At 42.3% G+C, this 20,504-nt stretch overlaps 1 protein-coding gene and 1 long non-coding RNA gene across 3 annotated transcripts in view; both read right to left on the bottom strand.

Moving 5' to 3' along the window:
• Nucleotides 1-318: 318 nt before the first annotated feature.
• On the bottom strand, nt 319-13,705 carry LOC144888529 (uncharacterized). The gene is made up of 4 exons (XM_078766846.1): nt 13,474-13,705; nt 11,570-11,628; nt 3,786-3,881; nt 319-1,154 (listed from the first exon to the last, which is right to left on the bottom strand). Exons 2-4 carry the CDS (start codon nt 11,625-11,627, stop codon nt 985-987), a joined length of 324 nt encoding a protein of 107 aa, XP_078622972.1. The 5' UTR covers nt 11,628; nt 13,474-13,705; the 3' UTR covers nt 319-984.
• Nucleotides 13,706-14,807: 1,102 nt separating this feature from the next.
• LOC144888528 (uncharacterized) overlaps nt 14,808-20,504 on the bottom strand; it is a 47,578-nt gene continuing 41,881 nt past the window's right edge. For both annotated transcript variants that reach the window (XR_013621115.1, XR_013621114.1), the window contains 2 exons: nt 17,297-17,481; nt 14,808-14,859 (listed from right to left, as the gene is read on the bottom strand). This is a non-coding gene — a long non-coding RNA (uncharacterized LOC144888528). The remainder of the gene's footprint in view (nt 14,860-17,296; nt 17,482-20,504) is intronic.

Below are 20,504 nucleotides of genomic sequence, written 5' to 3'. Positions count from 1 at the left end.
ACCTTTCATTGTTATTTGCATTTATTTTCATTAAATCATTATTTGTGGAATCTTACTTTTCTTGTATGTATTGTGGATTTTGCTGTCCCGTCTTTGTGTTTGAGGGTTCAGATTAACCGCTGCATGTGTTACCGATCAGGTAAGACTTCGAACCTTCCCGTGTTGGGTATACGCCTCAGAGTAAAGCTCGTTTTGGTAATTCGTCCCCTTGGGGTCTTAACCCCAGGGACACGACAATATATAATAAATTAATATGGCTCATTCATCATTTAAGGTAATTTTATTTTTATCTAATTAATAACTTCACGACTCAGTCACTGATTGTCCATCCCTTTGTTTATTGTGTAATGTTCCATCATGTCCCACTCGTTGTAAAGAAAATAAAATGTCCATTATTATCCATGTCTGTAAAAACAGGTGTTCGGTTCAATGTTTATTCTCCTATAACTCCCAAAGGTATGTTGAACTATTTCCAAAAACATAATCATCCACAGTAGCACGAGAGGTCCCACAACCATATTTTATCTGTATCAGTTTATAAAAGTTGTTCCAAAATTTTCTCAAAGTAGTTTATCAAAAGAATATGACAAATGATATTAACTGTCTAACCTCATATGATCTTCGCAATAATGCATTCATTTTTGTTCCCAATAAGTGCTCTCAGATTTCATGTTGTTGTTCATTTTTGTTTTGTTTTTAGCTGGACTCGTGTGTATAGTCTGGTGAAGCGGAAAAGGTCCATTCATCATCCGTCACATCTTCCTTTTACCCCATTTGTTACTACATTTGTAAATATACGCCTTTAAGTTATCAAATAAAAAATTTCTACCAATAGTAAAGTGTATAGCACTTAACCAACACCGGTAATAATGCGAATTTTATGACTGAAAAGTCAATTCGAAGCATGGATACTGAATGAGCAAACTAAAAGAAAGTGATAAAGCAAGCTGCATGGTGAAGGTGAAGAGTTGTTGCTCGAATCTTCTACATGATGTAAGTGAGCATCATTGAGAGGGACATGGTGAAGACCATGAGGATGCTCGAGGAGGGAAGGTTCACGGCGCTGTTGCACAAATTCTCGAAACAGCAGTTGCTCACACTTGAGTCCGTATCACACCGTGTTTTGTTCAAGCATCTCTTGATATTCATTCCAACTGAAGACAAAAAGAAAGGTAAGACACCATATGCATGCTCATTATATTGTATAATTAATATAACTAGCCGGCACTCCTGAAAATTAATTTTTATTACTTGCAAAATCGAAGATTTTTCAAGTATATTGGTCGGTTGTGTTTGTGGTTCTGTCTGTCTGTCTGTCTGTTTGTCTGTCTGTTTGTTTGTTTGTTTGTCACCGGCCTACAGGTCACAATTTTCAACCAATCTTCACGAAACTTCACCAAGCGGTAGAGTTGGTCAAAAGCAAGAAGCCTATTGTTTTTGGGGTCAATAGGTCAAAAGGTCAACATAGGCCAAAGGTCACCTAATTTGCTAAATTTCTAAAATCCTCAATTTTCATCCGATTGACTTGAAATTTGAAGACCACTTGCATATCTGGTCACTGAATTCAACCACCAAGTATGTCTGAGGTCAACATAGGCCAAATGGTCAACATAGGCCAAATTTCTAAAATCCTCAATTCTCATCCAATTGACTTGAAATTTGAAAAGGACTTGCATATCTAGTCACTGAATTCAACCACAAATTATATTTTAGGTGAAAATAGGCCAAAAGGTCAACATAGGCCAAAAGGTCAACGTAGGCCAAATTTCTAAAATCCTCAATTTTCATCCAATTGACTTGAAATTTGAAGATAACTTGCATATCTGGTCACTGAATTCAACCACCAAGTATTCTTGAGGTCAACATAGGCCAAAAGGTCAACATAGGCCAAATTTCTAAAATCCTCAATTTTCATCCAATTGACTTGAAATTTGAAGAGGACTTGCATATCTGGTCACTGAATTCAACCACCAAGTGTATTTGAGGTCAACATAGGCGAAAAGGTCAACATAGGCCAAATTTCTAAAATCCTCAATTTTCATCCAATTGACATGAAATTTGAAGAGGACTTGCATATCTGGTCACTGAATTCAACCACGTATTATAATTTAGGTAAACACAGGCCAAAAGGTCAACATAGGCCAAATTTCTAAAATCACCAATTTTCATCCAATTGACTTGAAATTTGAAGAGGACTTGCATATCTGGTGACTGAATTCAACCACCAAGTATTATTGAGGTCAACATAGGCCAAAAGGTCAACATAGGCCAAATTTCTAAAATCCTCAATTCTCATCCAATTGACTTGAAATTTGAAAAGGACTTGCATATCTAGTCACTGAATTCAACCACAAATTATATTTTCGGTGAACATAGGCCAAAAGGTCAACATAGGCGAAAAGGTCAACATAGGCCAAATTTCTAAAATCCTCAATTTTCATCCAATTGACTTGAAATTTGAAGATAACTTGCATATCTGGTCACTGAATTCAACCACCAAGTATTCTTGAGGTCAACATAGGCCAAAAGGTCAACATAGGCCAAATTTCTAAAATCCTCAATTTTCATCCAATTGACTTGAAATTTGAAGAGGACTTGCATATCTGGTCACTGAATTCAACCACCAAGTATATTTGAGGTCAACATAGGCGAAAAGGTCAACATAGGCCAAATTTCTAAAATCCTCAATTTTCATCCAATTGACATGAAATTTGAAGAGGACTTGCATATCTGGTCACTGAATTCAACCACGTATTATAATTTAGGTAAACACAGGCCAAAAGGTCAACATAGGCCAAATTTCTAAAATCACCTATTTTCATTTGATTGACTTGAACTTCTAAGAGGATTTATATATATGGTCACTGAATTCAACCACCATCTATTTTTGAGGTCAACAGAGGCCAAAAGGTCAACATACGCCAAATTTTTAATATCCTCAATTTTCATCCGATTGACTTGAAAATTGAACAGCATTTGCACATTGAGTCACTAAATAGGGAAACTAATTATTTTTGAGGTCAAAAGATCAAAGGTCAACTGAAGGTCAACCTTCCAAAATCATCATTTTTCATCTGAAAAATCGTCACTTTTCATCCTGTTGACCCGAGCTTTGATCAAGATTGTAAATTTTAATCTTCATGAAATGGACAATTTGCTGTATCATTGGAAAACTTTTTTTGGGTGGGCGGCGGATTTTGCAAGTATCGTGCTACGCATGACGTCTTCTTGTTTATTTATTGATCGCAACTCCATATCTATCTATATTATAAGAGAAATGTTTCTGTTTATGGCAATTTTTTCTCCGAGATGGCCAAACGGATCTTCGTTAAACTTCCAGATGTTCATCAGTGATTGTCGGGGAGTTTTTTAGGCCAAAAAAAAAAAATTCATTTTAAAAAGAAAAAGTTAGATTTTTAAAAAGCCATTCGATAGGGGATAATAATAAGATAATATTAAATGATCCTGACCCCATTCCTTAGTTGGTGGAGAGAAGTGTTTTAGGAACCCCCAAAAATAGAAAAAAAAAAAAATAGATTTCTTCAAAATGCCAACAGCATGAAAACAGCACTGGGCACCGCCAGGTACCCTTGCTTGTCATAGGATATAGGAAGACCATTTGTAATACCGGATACCACCAAAGATGGCGCTATTTCCGCCACATGTCAATTTTGGAGTTTCAGTGACGTCCACGTTTGCTCCATTGCAGTAGCATTCCACTTAACTATCAACTACATTACTTCTGTTTCATTCAACAGCCGAGGCAGGTACTCAAATTTACTCACATTCTTTTATGTAGCCACAGGCAGCATCCGTTCCAAATGTTTCTGTGCAGTTAACTTTGTTAAAAGTAATCACGTCAGCACACTTCAGTCCTGCCACTGAAACAAAACACAGACAAATTGCAAATTAATCTGCTCACACAATAAGTTCCATTCCCTTAAAATTGTAATTTAGGGAAAATAAGTTATTCCTTCCATATTACCGTCAACACGCATTCTTGGTACTGTTTGTACTGCTTTTTGTATTTCATTTTTTGAGTGAGTCATTTTACAGTCTTTTTTCCCAGGTGATAAATAATTAACGTTTTATGTAGTTCTCTCCGAGTGTGACGACGGTTAATATGGCTGGTTTAAGATCTTAGGGTCTTGAGACGGTTAATATGGCTGGCTTAAGATCTTAGGGTCTTGAGATGGTTAATATGGCTGGCTTAAGATCTTAGGGTCTTGAGACGGTTAATATGGCTGGCTTAAGATCTTAGGGTCTTGAGACGGTTAATATGGCTGGCTTAAGATCTTAGGGTCTTGAGACGGTTAATATGGCTGGCTTAAGATCTTAGAGTCTTGAGACGGTTAATATGGCTGGCTTAAGATCTTAGAGTCTTGAGACGGTTAATATGGCTGGCTTAAGATCTTAGGGTCTTGAGACGGTTAATATGGCTGGCTTAAGATCTTAGGGTCTTGAGACGGTTAATATGGCTGGCTTAAGATCTTAGGGTCTTGAGACGGTTAATATGGCTGGCTTAAGATCTTAGGGTCTTGAGACGGTTAATATGGCTGGCTTAAGATCTTAGGGTCATGAGACGGTTAATATGGCTGGCTTAAGATCTTAGGGTCTTGAGACGGTTAATATGGCTGGCTTAAGATCTTAGGGTCTTGAGACGGTTAATATGGCTGGCTTAAGATCTTAGGGTCTTGAGACGGTTAATATGGTTGGTTTAGGATATTAGGGTCTTGAGACGGCTAATATGGCTGGCTTAAGATCTTAGGGTCTTGAGACGGTTAATATGGCTGGCTTAAGATATTAGGGTCTTAAGTTTGAGCTCCTGTTGTGTCGATAAATAACACCAGGTGGGTTGATTCAGCCTGTCACCCTTCCAAGGTCGTCAAAATGAGTACCAGCTTACTCGATACAGGGGGAACTGCATCAACGGCACAGCCTCGCTCCCAGTGATGAAACTACCAGCAGCCACAGGCCGCACAGAAAATAATAAAAATGACCAAGTACCCAGGGTGCTTTCAGAGCAGTGCACATCTGCAGATAGGTGTTGTCCTGTTTACAGTCAAACATGAGGTTCTTTAAGGGCTGAAGCCCCTTTCAGCTCTCCTCCCTCTCGCTCCCCCATGGTGTCTAGAGGCATGTTGGCAGACTGATGCTGCAGTTAGCAGAATGGTAGCACCCACTGCCTCGGACAGGGGGCCAGTCTGTTTTTCACAGGCTAAAACAGCCTGTTTGCCCATTTAATGGAGATACTTATATTCGTCATTACAAACTAAAGTTCCTATTCCCTTTTAATGGGTTCCTAAACAGGGTGGATGTGTGTCAGGCATCCCCTTTTGGACAGGGCCACTGCCACAAATGCTTATGTGGCACAGGGGTTCAGGGTCAACATTCCAGTAAAGAGGTGTTAAAGATATACCGCTACACACCGGTTTACTTCGGGGATGCATTCCTGAAAGGTGAGGCGAATATCGAAACGATGTAAATCAAAGCAACGATTCTCATAAGAATTAATGGAATAAAGGAGAAAGGGAGGGACGCGTTACTTACCTCACCACATCACCTATTGTGTTTCGCTTTTCACCCCTCAGCCCAAATTGGGCTAAGGGGTATTGTCGTCACGGGCGTCGTCATGGCGCCCGTCAACTTTTGGTTTCCGTCAATTTCGAGCAGAACGGCTTGTCCGATTCAATCCATTTTTGCAGTGTGTGTTGGGGTTGAGTAGAGGAAGTTTCCATTCGAAAATGGGCGCGCTGCGATTTTCAATATGGCCGCCACGGCAGCCATCTTGAAATTCGTTTCCGTCAATTTCGAGCAGAACGGCTTGTCCGATTAAATCCATTTTGCAGTGTGTGTTGTGGTTGGGTAGAGGAAGGTTCCTTTCGAAAATGGGCGCGCTGCGATTTTCAATATGGCCGCCACGGCAGCCATCTTGAAATTGGTTTCCATCAATTTCAAGCAGAACGGCTTGTCCGATTAAATTCATTTTTGCAGTGTGTGTTGGGGTTGGGTAGAGGAAGGTTCATGGGCGCGCTGCGATTTTCAAAATGGCCGCCACGGCAGCCATCTTGAAATTGGTTTCCGTCAATTTCAAGCAGAACGGCTTGTCCGATTAAATCCATTTTTGCAGTGTCTGTTGGGGTTGGGTAGAGGAAGGTTCCTTTCGAAAATGGGCGCGCTGCGATTTTCAATATGGCCGCCACGGCAGCCATCTTGAAATTGGTTTCCGTCAATTTCGAGCAGAATGGCTTGTCCGATTAAATTCTTTTTTGCAGTGTGTGTTGGGGTTGAGTAGAGGAAGGTTCATGGGCGCGCTGCGATTTTCAATATGGCCGCCACGGCAGCCATCTTGAAATTCGTTTCCGTCAATTTCAAGCAGAACGGCTTGTCCGATTAAATCCATTTTTGCAGTGTGTGTTGGGGTTGAGTCGAGGAAGGTTCCTTTCGAAAATGGGTGCGCTGCGATTTTCAATATGGCCGCCACGACAGCCATCTTAAAATTTGTTTCCACCATGCATGGGCTGAGGGGTACGCCCGCTTTGCGGTGCTATTTATTACCTACTAGGGCATTGCCCGTACTATATCTATATCTAAAATTATATCCCCCCCCTCTATTTACATGAAATGGTTTGGTCCAAAGCGAACGGCTTGCGAGTACGGTGACAATCCCCCCCCTCTATTTACATGCAATGGTTTGGTCCAAAGCGAACGGCTTCCGGAGTTTGGTAAAGAAATCGCCATCGCGTGCACAAACGCGCAGGAAAGCGAATGAATCGCAAATTCGGTTTTATTAGTTTTAAAACATAGTTTAACGCCAACATAGTTTGCAAACGTGAAATAAATGAATACGCTCTCAAATGTGCCATCCGAGGCAGAGTGTGTCCTCCACGTTCGGCACACGCGATCGTTCGCTGCTCTCTGATTGGTTGAATCGTTTTTTGGACATAGCTCGGTAAGTAATTGTCCGATTAATATGAAACCTTGAAAAGGCACATCCTCGGGTCCCCAGCAATATACCTGGCAAGTTAAAAGTATATCGGACCCGTGGTTGTCGAGAAACAGCGGTCACAGACAAACAGACGTACAGACGTACAAACGTACAAACGTACAGACAGAGATTACTGGAATTATAGATAGATGATACATTTTTGATACATTACCCCATTTTTGGTTACCAGACATATTTTTATATAAATAAAGATCATACATTAGAGTTAGATTTTTTTCTTACCTTCGGTACTTCTTTTGGAAGTGGTCGAACCTGCCATGACTTGCAATGAGCATCGGCATTTTTATAGATGGTATGTACCACAGTTGGAGGCAAACGTAATAAACCGGCAACACGACCTACACGTTCACCAGCATCAATTTGATGAACACCATGTAATTTTGCTTCTAAGGTAACACTTTTACATTGCCTCTTAGGCACTCTACAGTACAGTACATTTATTTATGTGTGACTCAAAGTAGTTTGTGTATGGGGTAGGTAGAGGCGAAGGATACGAGCGAGGACATCGCCATAGAGTATAGGCCACAGAGTAAAGCATGCAATATATCAATATGCTAATAAATATTGTGTGTGACACCTGCAAAGAGTACATCAGTCATTTTGCACACTTTCCAGAGATGATACAATGAAGGCGACATGTCTTCCTGGGTAAACAAAACTGCTGTGGAACATAAATCGACCTTAGCATGCAGTAGCCTGTTAAAACATTGTGAATTGTAGAGTCCATGAAAAAAACCCAAAACCTAAATTCCGTTGCAGAAAATAAATTCCACTTCATGTTCTGAGTCATCGTCCCAGGGGGCGGGCCGAAGCACACCTAACCCAGCTGATGGTCTCCATAGTTAACCTCACCCAGCTGCAGAGGAGGGACCTTTAGATTGACATTAATCTGTTTTGCAAATAGCATTGCTTGAGGCAGGATTCCATTGTTAGTAGAGCATACAATTACCATTGTTAAATGGTATTGTTGTGCACAGATGTGGCCAACATTACAGTGTTCCTGATTGGAGAAACAAAGCAAGACACCCAGCCATAACCATGACGACAGAAACATAGTCTGACTCAGGTGCACAACACTTTCCGCTTTCCCCTGTTGCAGTTCGGGTTCTCGGGCAATGCTGGGACAAAGTTTAAGTGAGACCGAGCATCACAAGCAGCATTTCCGCAATGATCAGAGTACGCGTCTTGCGACCTTTGCTCCCGTGTGCCTCGGATGTCTTTTTTTGACAACTGGCATTTCAATTCACCACACCAGCCTTGCCCCCCCAGCTCTCTCTCCCCAGCCCCAGCTCCCCAGCCTTGCCTCCTCTCTGGCCTTGCCCCCCCACCCCAGCTCTCTCTGGGCTCTGTCTCCCAAATATTCCTACAGGTCGCACAAGATCTGCCAACAACCCTTTTATGGTTAAACTGCCAAAATCAAGACTCTCTGCTCACCATCACTCTTTCATTCCCCTTTTCTCCTGCCTCTGGAACAAACTCCATCACTCTCTTCAATCCCACTCCTCCCTCCAGGTCTTTAAAACAACTTTTCACCACCATCTCTTATCTTCCCCCATCGAAAACCTTGATCTGGGGTGAATTGCGACCATCACAGATGTGGTCTGTGATGCAACCATGTGGTCTGTGATGCGACCATCACAGACCCCCGTTAATTCACCCCAGATCCACTTTTTTTTGGAAATACGGACTTCTTTCTCTCCTGGAAGTTCTTGCAGTGTCCATGTGTTTTTTTTACCTCTCACCCCCCCCCCCCTTCCCATGCCTCCTCTCCCCAAGCCCTCTCCCTCCCACAGATCTACCAATGTCCCTGTTCTCTGCTGTTGTACTTGTGTGCTTCCCTCTCTCTCCCCATCTTGTCTCCCGCTCCCTTTATTGTATGTTTTGTGTGTCCGTTTTTTTTTGTGATTGATGTTAGCTCTTACACGAGCCTCGATCTTGTATACAAAAAAAAGCTATGTGTACCCATTCCTGTGTGTGTTTGCCCCTTACCCACAGCACGTGTGGTTTGAGGGTTCTGCAAGTCCTACAGGCTCGACTGGCATGTCCAGCAGACCTCAGGCACAGTTTGACAAAGGTTTGTAAGTTAACCACAACATTTTAATGTCTACTTTGAGCATAGGTTGATTTTTAATACGTTGACTTTGCATTATGACCAAGTTAGAGATGAGCTACTACATTCTATATCACACATTTAAGAGATAGAATACAGGTTACTTGCAAAGAAGGAGATGAAATAATATCAAGAATCAGATGGTAAGAAAAGCAGAGCAGTTTCCAGAAAAGTAGGTGGTGAACAGATCACTCCTCCAAACGTCACATGATGATGTGGCATGTAATGGTCACATGATGTTGTGGCATGTAAAGGTCACATGATGATGTGGCATGTAATGGTCACATGATGACGTGGCATGTAATGGTCACATGATGATGTGGCATGTAAAGGTCACATGATGACGTGGCATGTAATGGTCACATGATGACGTGGCATGTAATGGTCACATGATGACGTGGCGTGTAATGGTCACATGATGACGTGGCATGTAATGGTCACATGATGACGTGGCATGTAATGGTCACATGATGACGTGGCATGTAATGGTCACATGATGACGTGGCATGTAAAGGTCACATGATGATGTGGCATGTAATGGTCACATGATGATGTGGCATGTAATGGTCACATGATGACGTGGCATGTAAAGGTCGCATGATGGTGTGGCATGTAATGGTCACATGATGACGTGGCAAGTAATGGTCACATGATGACGTGGCATGTAATGGTCACATGATGACGTGGCATGTAATGGTCACATGATGACGTGGCATGTAAAGGTCGCATGATGATGCGGCATTTAAAGGTTACATGATGACGTGGCATGTAAAGGTCACATGATGATGTGGCATGTAAAGGTCACATGATGACGTGGCATGTAATGGTCACATGATGACGTGGCATGTAATGGTCACATGATGACGTGGCATGTAAAGGTCGCATGATGATGCGGCATTTAAAGGTTACATGATGACGTGGCATGTAAAGGTCACATGATGATGTGGCATGTAAAGGTCACATGATGATGTGGCATGTAAAGGTCACATGATGATGTGGCATGTAAAGGTCACATGATGCTGTGGCATGTAATGGTCACATGATGATGTGGCATGATGTCTTAGTATGGACTGTAATAAAAAGATCATTTTCCAGATCGCCTTTCAAAATCATTTTTAGACCATAACTCGAGTAAGAAGCATCTAATATTGTCTCTTGTACCTGTGTCTTTGGTGCTGTCTTTCTTGTGGCCTTTATTTAATCGGGGATTAGTCTTAACAGGGAGTTCACATCTAATGCGGGCGGCGACATATCCATGGACACATTCACATCAAATTATATCGTCTAGTTTATTTTTGGCACCTTCGCTGGCACCACTCTTTGTTTTTCTGTGCTTCAGGCCTGACGATCATGTGCCATTGATTCAGTGCGAGTTGCAAGATCTAATTCGCCGAGCCGTTTTTTCTGATCAGATCATTTGGACCATCGACACCACAGCACATGTTTCATAGAGAGGGTCAGTTGAACCTCGAGAACCATACCTCATGTTTCATCAGCCATACCAGCGGCACACGACAATTTGGCTTAAAAACAATGCGTCATAATTTTAGGGGAACTATTCTTGCCCGTTAGCTTACTTGGAACGTACTTCCGGGGAGCTTATGGGATGGCGCGTTGTCCGTCCGTCACTCCGTAAACACCTGCAACTTCTTCTCCGAAACTGCTGATGGGAGTGTGACCAAACTTGGCACAAATTATATTTGGTTTGTTGTGACTCAAGATCGTTCACGGAATAAAGAAAATCAGGGTTTAAGGAGGTGTGTGGCGGGTTTGACCCCATAAAATAGGTATTTGCTCTCTTCTCCGAAACTACAAACACAATTTTGATGAAACCCAATCACAACCTCCGTCACCTGTGATGCATCAAGGTTTGTTCACTGCATTAGAAAAATCAGGGTTTAAGAGGGTCAATGGGGGGCAGAGGGGGAGGGAGGTCTGCCCCCCAATGTAGGTTTTGTTTGTTTGTTTGTTTAAAGCTTTATGATTAATACACGAGTATGATTCCACATGCTGCTCTGCCTTCTATCAACCATTGAAATGGGTTTAAAATACCGCGATACTGTTTAAAATACCTTTAGCAGGTGTAGTATACCGCTTTGTTATATACCAGGTGAGCGTCCAGGGGTTGCCCCCATGTTATATACCAGGTGTTGCCCCCATTTTATTTTTTTTAAATCTTGAAGTTTCCCAGCTCTGTGTTTAGGATATTTACACTCCATTTGAATAAGGAACCTAAATTTAACTTTACTTTGAAACACATCATGAAACTTCTCCCCGACTGTATTGGAGAAAACAACAGAAAAGAACAACCTCTGCCTGACCAATAAGGAACCTAAATACATTTATAAACAATCATTTGAAACACAAATAAACTTTGAAGTAACTCACAAAATGTACCGTAGTTTACTAACATGTTTCTCACACACGAGGCAGGGTTTTCATATTCTTACCTATTCCCAGCAGTCCAACCAGCAAGACGACTGGCAAAAGAGATGGTAACTTATTCATCCTGCATGGAACACGGAATGGTAGAGAAGTTAGGATATGTGTGTGAAGAGATAACTTTGATGAATTTAGTTTGTCCAAATCATATTAAAACACAGTGGAGCCAAATTAAGTCCTTAAAGTCTGCGAAGGAGGCTGCTCCGTCTCACTCTTCCCTCCATGGATTCAAACAAGCATTGCACCGCCATCTTGTGTCACCCCCCATCCTGACCCATGATATTTATTACCCCCCATGAATCCTTCTTTTTGTATACATCGTCGAGGTTCGTGGAAGAGCTAGTATTAGTACACTGAATGGATGAGGACACAACAGGACAAAAGGAACAGCAGAGCTGAAGGCCATGACGGGGGGAGACTTGGGACAAACAATGGGTGTGGGAGAGGAGGGGGGCAGAAGAAGAAGGGGGGGGGGAGGGGGGCACTGGGTGGAGAAGTTGGTTTATTATTCCGACCCCAACTCTCTGTTACTTTTGGATTTCAGTGTTTTTTTTCTTTTTCTCTTTCTTTCTCTTTCTCTTTCTCTTTCTCTTTCTCTTTCTCTTTCTCTTTCTCTTTCTCTTTCTCTTTCTCTTTCTCTTTCTCTTTCTCTTTCTCTCTCTCTCTCTCTCTCTCTCTCTCTCTCTCTCTCTCTCTCTCTCTCTCTCTCTCTCTCTCTCTCTCTCTCTCTCTCCTGTTCGGTTATCTCGTTGTGGGTTCTGCCCAATTGTTGCCCCATTACACTACTGTCAATAAATTGAGCCTTGCTCTTCCATAATCCTCACTCTTCAAGAAAAAAAGTAATGCTGCCCTCATCCAATAAAAATATTAATAATAATAATAATAATAATAATAATAATAATAATAATAATAACAAGTCCAATCCAATGTCCATATTCTATCCTGAGCATCGGTCCTATCATAGCAGTCGCTTGGCAAAGAATATACTGGGAGCCATTGCGTTTCCCAGTGTTAATCAAGGAAAGAAATGTTTAAATTTGCTCGCTTGGGTACTGGTACTGGTACTGGTACTGGTACACAACAGCCTCACCTTTTTGAAAGTTTACCTTGAGATCTTTTACGTCTGCCAGGGAATGCCAGCAAGTGAGACACCCAACGAAACTTCTCTCCAAAGGCTTTGACACCATTCTTGCAAAATACTAATCCAACAATTAATTTGTACTGAAGTCGGGAATCAAACTCAGAATAGGAAGTTAAAAAGAGAGTGGACACTTCGCGCAACTAGAAGGGCACACGGTAGAGAGCGAGCGTACCTCCACCAGGCTCAACAGTTTACGTTTTGCATCCACCTATAGGTCGGATATTGATCTGACATGAACTAAACTCGAATCGACTTGTTCTTCTCGTCTAACCAACTCGTCCACCAAATTTCATCCGAATCCGTCCACAACCTTTTGAGATTACCTGCAATGTATCGGGTTTAGCTCTCTCAATGGTAAAAAAAAAGTTTAAAAAGGTCTCAAATCCAGATCCGGATCCTTACCAAAATCGAATCATTTCGTCCATATCACATACCAACAAATCTCCACCAAATTTCATCCGAATCCGTCCACAACCTTTTGAGATTACCTGCAATGTATCGGTTTTAGCTCTCTCAATGGTAAAAAAAAAATCAAATTTAAAAAAATTCTCAAATCCAGATCCGGATCTTTACCAAAATCGAATCATTTCGTCCATATCACATACCAACAAATCTCCACCAAATTTAATCCGAATCCGTCCACAACTTTTTGAGATATCCTGTTCACAAACAGACAAACAGACAGACAAAGACAGGGGTGAAATCACAACCTCCATCCACCTTCAGTGGTGGAGGTAAGATGAGGCAAACGTTACAGTAACGTTTTCTTACCTTGTTGTGTATTTGTTTTCAAATACTTCTTCGGAGCCTGGTATGAGTTTTATTTCGCTAATCAATCACCTGCTTTGATCTGCTTCTTGGAGTCTGTCGAATGTGCTACTAAATGAAATTGTAAGGTGTTGTTTAAATATATAGTGTGCCATATCGGAAACATTTGTCACACCCATAACCCAACCCAAGCCATTATGCCACATCGTCATGTGACCTTTTTATACCTTCATGTGACCTATGATCTGTTCACCACCTATTTTTATGGAAACTGTTGTGCGATTATTATGAGGTGTTTCTTCGTTTTCTTTCGTCCCCTTATTTGCAACTAACCTGTATTCTAGCTCCCAAAGGTCTTCTCGTTTTTCGACAACTTTTATTTTATCTTTAATCTTCTTTCTGGAGCTGGCAGTACTGAATAACGGACTGAATAGAAAAATTTGAAACTTGGAACATTGTCAAGCATTCCCATTGGGGAACAAAAGCATGATAATGTTGACATCATAGGTGAAGTGGTATACCAGCCAATAGTCAGGTTCACTATGTTTTTTCGTTCAACATTTTTGAGATTAGCAAAACTATACATTTTTGGAATATTCAGAGCATGAGGAATCCAAAACTTAATGTTTACATTTGCGTAGACACCTTTGCGAAAATGACACTGAGGACAGTGATGAAGATCTGTAAAAGCATATTCCTGAACGGTGTAGACCTAGTAGATCCTGTGTATAGGACTTATAGTTCAATCTGATACTAACAAGGCTGCTTTCTTGCTTTATAAACCCAAACCTATAACTTCAAAGGACTTGCAATATCATGTATTATGTAATACAGTTATATCACAAATACTAGTACCGACTGCAAAGCCGCAATGAGCCGGCGAAGCCAAAACCTCTTGCCACTATTTTACCCATCACCATGGCATCAGTAGGTTAGGTAGTTGGTAGTAGGTAGGTAGTTGGTAGTAGGTAGGTAGGTAGTTGGTAGTAGGTAGGTGTAGTAGGTACCGTACCTGGTAAGACTTGGTAAAAGAGAACAGCAGACAGTCCTCCCCAATACCTGCATACCTCTTGCCACTATTTTACCCATCACCATGGCATCAGTAGGTTAGGTAGTTGGTAGTAGGTAGGTAGGTAGGTAGTTGGTAGTAGGTAGGTGTAGTAGGTACCGTACATGGTAAGACTTGGTAAAAGAGAAGAGCAGACAGTGCTCCCCAATAGTCAATACCCGCATACCTCTTGCCACTATTTTACCCATCACCATGGCATCAGTAGGTTAGGTAGTTGGTAGTAGGTAGGTAGGTAGTTGGTAGTAGGTGGTGTAGTAGGTACCGTACCTGGTAAGACTTGGTAAAAGAGAAGAGCAGACAGTCCTCCCCAATGGCAATACCTGCATACAATACAATAAATGTCACAAGAAGCTTAAGGAAGTAACTATACGATGTGCTAGCTTAAGGCCTATTTTTAACTGGGCTTAACATACGTTTTCACAGTAAGTGTGTAGTCCTCTAACTTCAGTCGCTGTCAGGCACCAGGGCTGGTTCTCTGACTCTCTGGGCACGGCAGCTTCGTCCACCAGAAGACGTTAGCTTGCAGTGATTAATTCGGTGAATTCCATCTCAACTTCGGATATTTCTGGCCGTGAAAAACTATCCGTATTTCTAAACTAAATATGTAAACCGCTTATACCGTATTTCTGGCCGTGAAAAACTATCCCGTACGGCCGCGAGGTTTCTAAAAAATAATTCTTCGTCAATTTTAGAATATTTGACGCCGTTTTCACCGTCCGAAACGCGTAATAATATTTTTTCAAATGCTCGAATCTCATTGGTTCTGGTCTTTGATGACGATTTTCGTTGAAGATAACGAGGTTGGTCTTAACGTATTTTAATTACTAATGAGAGGTTTCATGAGATTATGAATCAAAGAACGACGGGTGAAACAAGCTCCTATTGAACTTTTTCGCAATTGTTTTATGCAAACTTCCGCATCCGGTCGATGGCTGTCTCCAGCACTCCATCCAGTGAGTGATTTCATTTTAGACATATTTTTGCAAATGCTCGACTCTCATTGGGTCCGGTGTTTGGTGACGCGTTTTGTTGAAGATAACCAGACCCGTGCGGGCCGATGTTGGTCTTAAATTATTTTATTAATACATCTGAGGTGCATAAGATTGTGAATCAAACGACGACGGGTGAAAGAAACTCCTAATGAACGTTTTAAATTTGTTATGCATACTTCCGCCCACGCAAGATGGCTGCGCCCACTGCGCTTCGGATTCTCGAGCCAAGGCATAATCAGGTTTTCAACATAATACGTACTCGTTTATTGACAACACCGGCTTCGCCGGCTATAAAGACAATGGTTTTCAATTACCTTTGTTTGTTGCTTTTCTATAATCCTGAGCACTATTTTGAGGCCTTTATTGGATTCCTTGACCCAGAAAACATAGGATTAGCATATTTAATCAAGTTTCTAGGTTGACTAGAAGCCGACATAGCGCAAAATATGTATTTTATGGTGGCCATTTTGAAAATCCAAAAGGGCGGCCATGCAGGTGTCTGTGCAAACGCCAACATTGATTTTTGGATTCTCCATGCTCCGATGATTCCAACAATGTACAGGTTTGCTAATCCCAAAATTTTAAACGAAATTATATTTGTTAACATCGTGAACCTGACTACAAAAATGTTTTAATCAAATTCCTTATCCTAAAAATCAGAAATTGCATGCACATGATCTATGACCCATTTGTATTGAAATATTAAATTTATGACATCAAAGGTCACATGGTTTGGCAGCCATATTGGATTGAAGGAAAATATTAAATAATTATATCTCTGAAACCACTCACCCTATCAATGCGAAAATTTAAAAATATCATCTAACAGCACTGTTGCATATAGTATGAAAATGATGATGTCATAAGTCACGTGGTTTGGCAGCCATCTTGGATAGAAAAACGAACCTTATCCGATCAACACGAAACTTCACAAACGTGATCCCCAACCCATACATATGCAGAGTGATGGCATCTACCCGTTGTGGGACTATGCGGAGGCATATTGGCGACACAGTCGCATTGTTCTTGTTTTTGTATTTATTTTTGAACACACCTATAAACAGTCACCCTCGTGCTTCAAATTCAGGGAAAGACATCTTTGTGTGTCCCGCCCATCGGAAGTACGTTAAGTTGGAGGACACGTCTGTCAGCTCTGCTTATTGGGGTACTTTGAAGATCCCACTGTGGCTTTCACAAATAAGGTAAGTTAACACCAGCACCCTGATTAAATTACAAGTTCCTGCCCAAATCAATCTCAATCGAACTTCAGGCCTGGCCAGCCGAGTAGTGGAAGACTTGTGTAAAAAATTAGAACTTTCTCTGACCAATCCCACAATTTTTTCATTCATTCATGTACCATGTTCTATACCGAGCGCCTTTCTCTGACCAATCCCAGGATTTATTCATTCATTCATGTACCATGTTCTATACCGAGCGCTAGTTCGGCCAAAACAAGTTCTTGTTTCCTTCAATGACAACAAAAGTTGTCCTTGAATGGACGTGTCAATTCCAATTCCAAGCGATCACGACCACTTAAATTCAACTGAGACCAAGTTAATTCAACACCGAAATATGGTAAACTAGGGCAGAAATAAAAAGAAATGAATGGAATAAATGGTGATGACCCCCTTTTACCCACTACTGAATACACATGCCCACAAAACCAAAAACAAACTGGATAATCCTTAAATATATATGCCTTAATGGGCCCAGTCATACAACATGAGAGAAAGACAGATAAGAGGCAGACAAGACAAGAATATACCCGGCTGTGTTTGGTGGGGCACAGCTGGACCTTGATGAGGAGCAACCCAGTCACACCCTTGCTGCAGGAAAGGCGATCTCGGTGCCACAACCCGGCGTGAGAGGAGAAGAGTAGACGTGGCTGGCTGGGAGGGCCATGGCACAGCGTAGCGGCTCGTGAAGACCAAACGAGTGTCCTCCAGATATCTGTTCCAGCAGGCCCATACCCAGGGGAGGCATTTGGGGTAAGTACGCACCTCACCCAAATCACAAAGGCCCATATATTTTAGAAGTATTCTATTTAGTCAGGTGAATTTGCAAGAGAACAACAACATAGAAAAAGAAACATGAATGTAGGCTTTCCTTAATCACGTCTGAGTGGTCTGACTTGTAACCTGCACAATCTGCGTAATCTTGTTATAACTTGACCCCATCTCCTTCTTGCACCGTTAATGTAAAAGCCAATCCCATTCAAGTTTTGATGCTGTGGGCTTGCATGATATCTGATCATAGCGAGAATGAATCACACACAATGCGAGACGTTTCAGGTAATATTGTTGTTAAGATTTTTGTGTGAAATGGAGATGACTTTAGTAAAAGGTGAAAATAAATGCTTGTGAAGGAAAAAGGAAGATGCGGCAAAGAGGCAGGAAGGGATCGAGATCGGCAGGGTGTTGTGACGTAAAGTACTCCAAGAATGAAGAATTCAGGAAGGTCCAACTGTTTTATTCAATCCAACATCGGACGCACGTCCCGTTCCAATCCTCTCCATGCTCCGTCCTCTACCCGGAATTCCTCCTCCTATTGGCCACGCCTCCTCTAGCGTACCTTCTATGCACAACACCACACAGGGAGAGGAGGAGACCGCTGTGAGTCGCATTGAGGGTGCTAGCGGACTATTTTGATATTGGTTGCGAATGAGTTGAGGCTTCCTGGGAAAGGGATTGCCCGCGACATCGTCACATATTGCAATTGCAATTAAACCTGCGTCTCAGGTTTTATCACCAAATGTGAGCTATTGTTGAAGGGAAAGCAAGAACCTCCATTACAGGTCGATCCCCCATTTTGTCCTCGAAGAGACTGTCCGCTTGGTGCCTCTTGTTTTGTCATTGGGATTCCCATATCGACATCATCGTGGGGATTGCAGTTGGTTTCCATATCAGCTTAATTCCCATATCGACCTCTCACCTCGTAACTCCTCGTCCACCGCCGTGCCAATACCTGCCTGTTGTTTTGCCGTTCTGCACGATTTTGACCTTCAACACGTTGGGATTTATGCACAGACTTTGGGGAATGTTACATTCCACTCACGGTTTGCGTATCGTGAGTTTATTGCTTTGAGAGCATTGGGGAATGATGGTACCATGATATGTATTGTTCATTTGATACAAGTGATATTTTCATGGTACTTTCTTTAATTGTGTTATTATTGTGTATGTGAGAGTTCTTAATACAATTACTTGTTTTGTTCTACAATTGCATTGGTGTGGTTTACCATGGTTTATTGGAACACTCAAGACAACAAATCTTTCTGCCGTGTTCCCGCTCTAGACTCTGAGGGGCACCGTAACCGGAGTTTGGGGGAGGTAACACGTAACAATATTTATGTACATATATACATATTCCTGGTGTTGGTGTAGCGGTTAGGGTGCCGGCTTGGGATCCCAGGATCCTGGGTTCGTAATCCCAGTCGATCGCTGTGTGGAAGTATAACTCAGTGTAACTCATTGGTTGGAACTGGTAACGAACCAAGGTACGAGCAGGTGGTCGTAAGAATGTCAGGAATGCATCTCGCCCTGTCGAAGCGTTGGAGGTATTGACTTATACTAGGGCATGCCCGTACTATATATATATCTAAAATTATATCCCCCCCCTCTATTTACATGAAATGGTTTGGTCCAAAGCGAACGGCTTGCGAGTACGGTGACAATCCCCCCCCTCTATTTACATGAAATGGTTTGGTCCAAAGCGAACGGCTTGCGAGTACGGTGACAATCCCCCCCCTCTATTTACATGAAATGGTTTGGTCCAAAGCGAACGGCTTGCGAGTACGGTGTTTTTTATCGGACCCGTGGAATTATAGATAGTAGTTTTAATTAGTTTTAAAACATAGTTTAACGCCAACATAGTTTGCCGACGGGAAATAAATGAATACGCTCTCAAATGTGCCATCCGAGGCAGAGTCTGTTCGCCACGTTCGGCACACGTGATAGCTCGCTGCTCTCTGATTGGTTGAATCGTTTTTTGGACATAGCTCGGTAACTACTTCTGCGATTAATTTAAAACCTTGAAAAGGCACATCCTCGGGTCCCCAGCAATATACCTGGCAAGTTTCAAGTATATCGGACCGGTAGTTGTCGAGAAACAGCGGTCACAGACAAACATACAAACAAACATACACACAGAGATTAGTGGAATTATAGATAGATAGGGTTGGTTTTCTAAAGCTTATATCAGAATATTAACTTATATCAAATGGGTCTTTTGAGGGGAAAGTGTGATGACGTCACCACGTCACGCGGCACGAATGCGCGCCTGTGTCGTTGGAGATACTGACTTCTATAGGGAGGCCCCATCACCCTCCCCTATCACCCTGCCATCACCCTCCCCAATCACCCTCCCCCATCACCCTCTGCCATCACCCTCCCATCACCCTGCCATCACCCTGCCATCACCCTGCCATCACCCTCCCACCACCCTGCCATCACCCTCCCACCACCCTCCCATCACCCTGCCATCACCCTCCCATCACCCTTTATTGGACCATTTGACTTCTGTAGGGTTGGTTTTCTAAGGTTTATATCAAAATATCAAATAAATCTTTTAAGGTGAAAGCGCGATGACGTCACCACGTCACGCGGCACGAATGCGCACCTGTGTCGTTGGAGGTATTGACTTATTTAGGGTTGGTTTTCTAAGGCTGTAGGCCACACCTCATTTTGTCAAATAAAGTGGTATTCGGGTGGTTCCGGTATTTGGGACCGCAGGGACGGAAAGTGCACGTACGGGGTGCTTGGCACTCCCCAGCCGGCCCGCTCTGAAGGTTCGGATCGGGACACCGGGATTCATTCCGGTCGCCCGGTCGGCCCGGAGGTGGGGGTGCGGGGCCTGTCACGGAACGTCAAAACAAACTCCTCCCTCCCATCCCATCACCCTCCCATCACCCTCCCATCACCCTCCCCCATCACCCTGCCATCACCCTCCCATCGCCCTGCCATCACCCTCCCATC

Source organism: Myxine glutinosa, chromosome 12, assembly GCF_964187855.1.
Source record: "Myxine glutinosa chromosome 12, kmMyxGlut1.1, whole genome shotgun sequence".
NCBI classification, from domain to species: Eukaryota; Metazoa; Chordata; class Myxini; order Myxiniformes; family Myxinidae; genus Myxine; species Myxine glutinosa.
The sequence above is the reverse complement of the archived record's forward strand: the minus strand, read 5'-3'. Positions and strand labels throughout refer to the sequence as shown.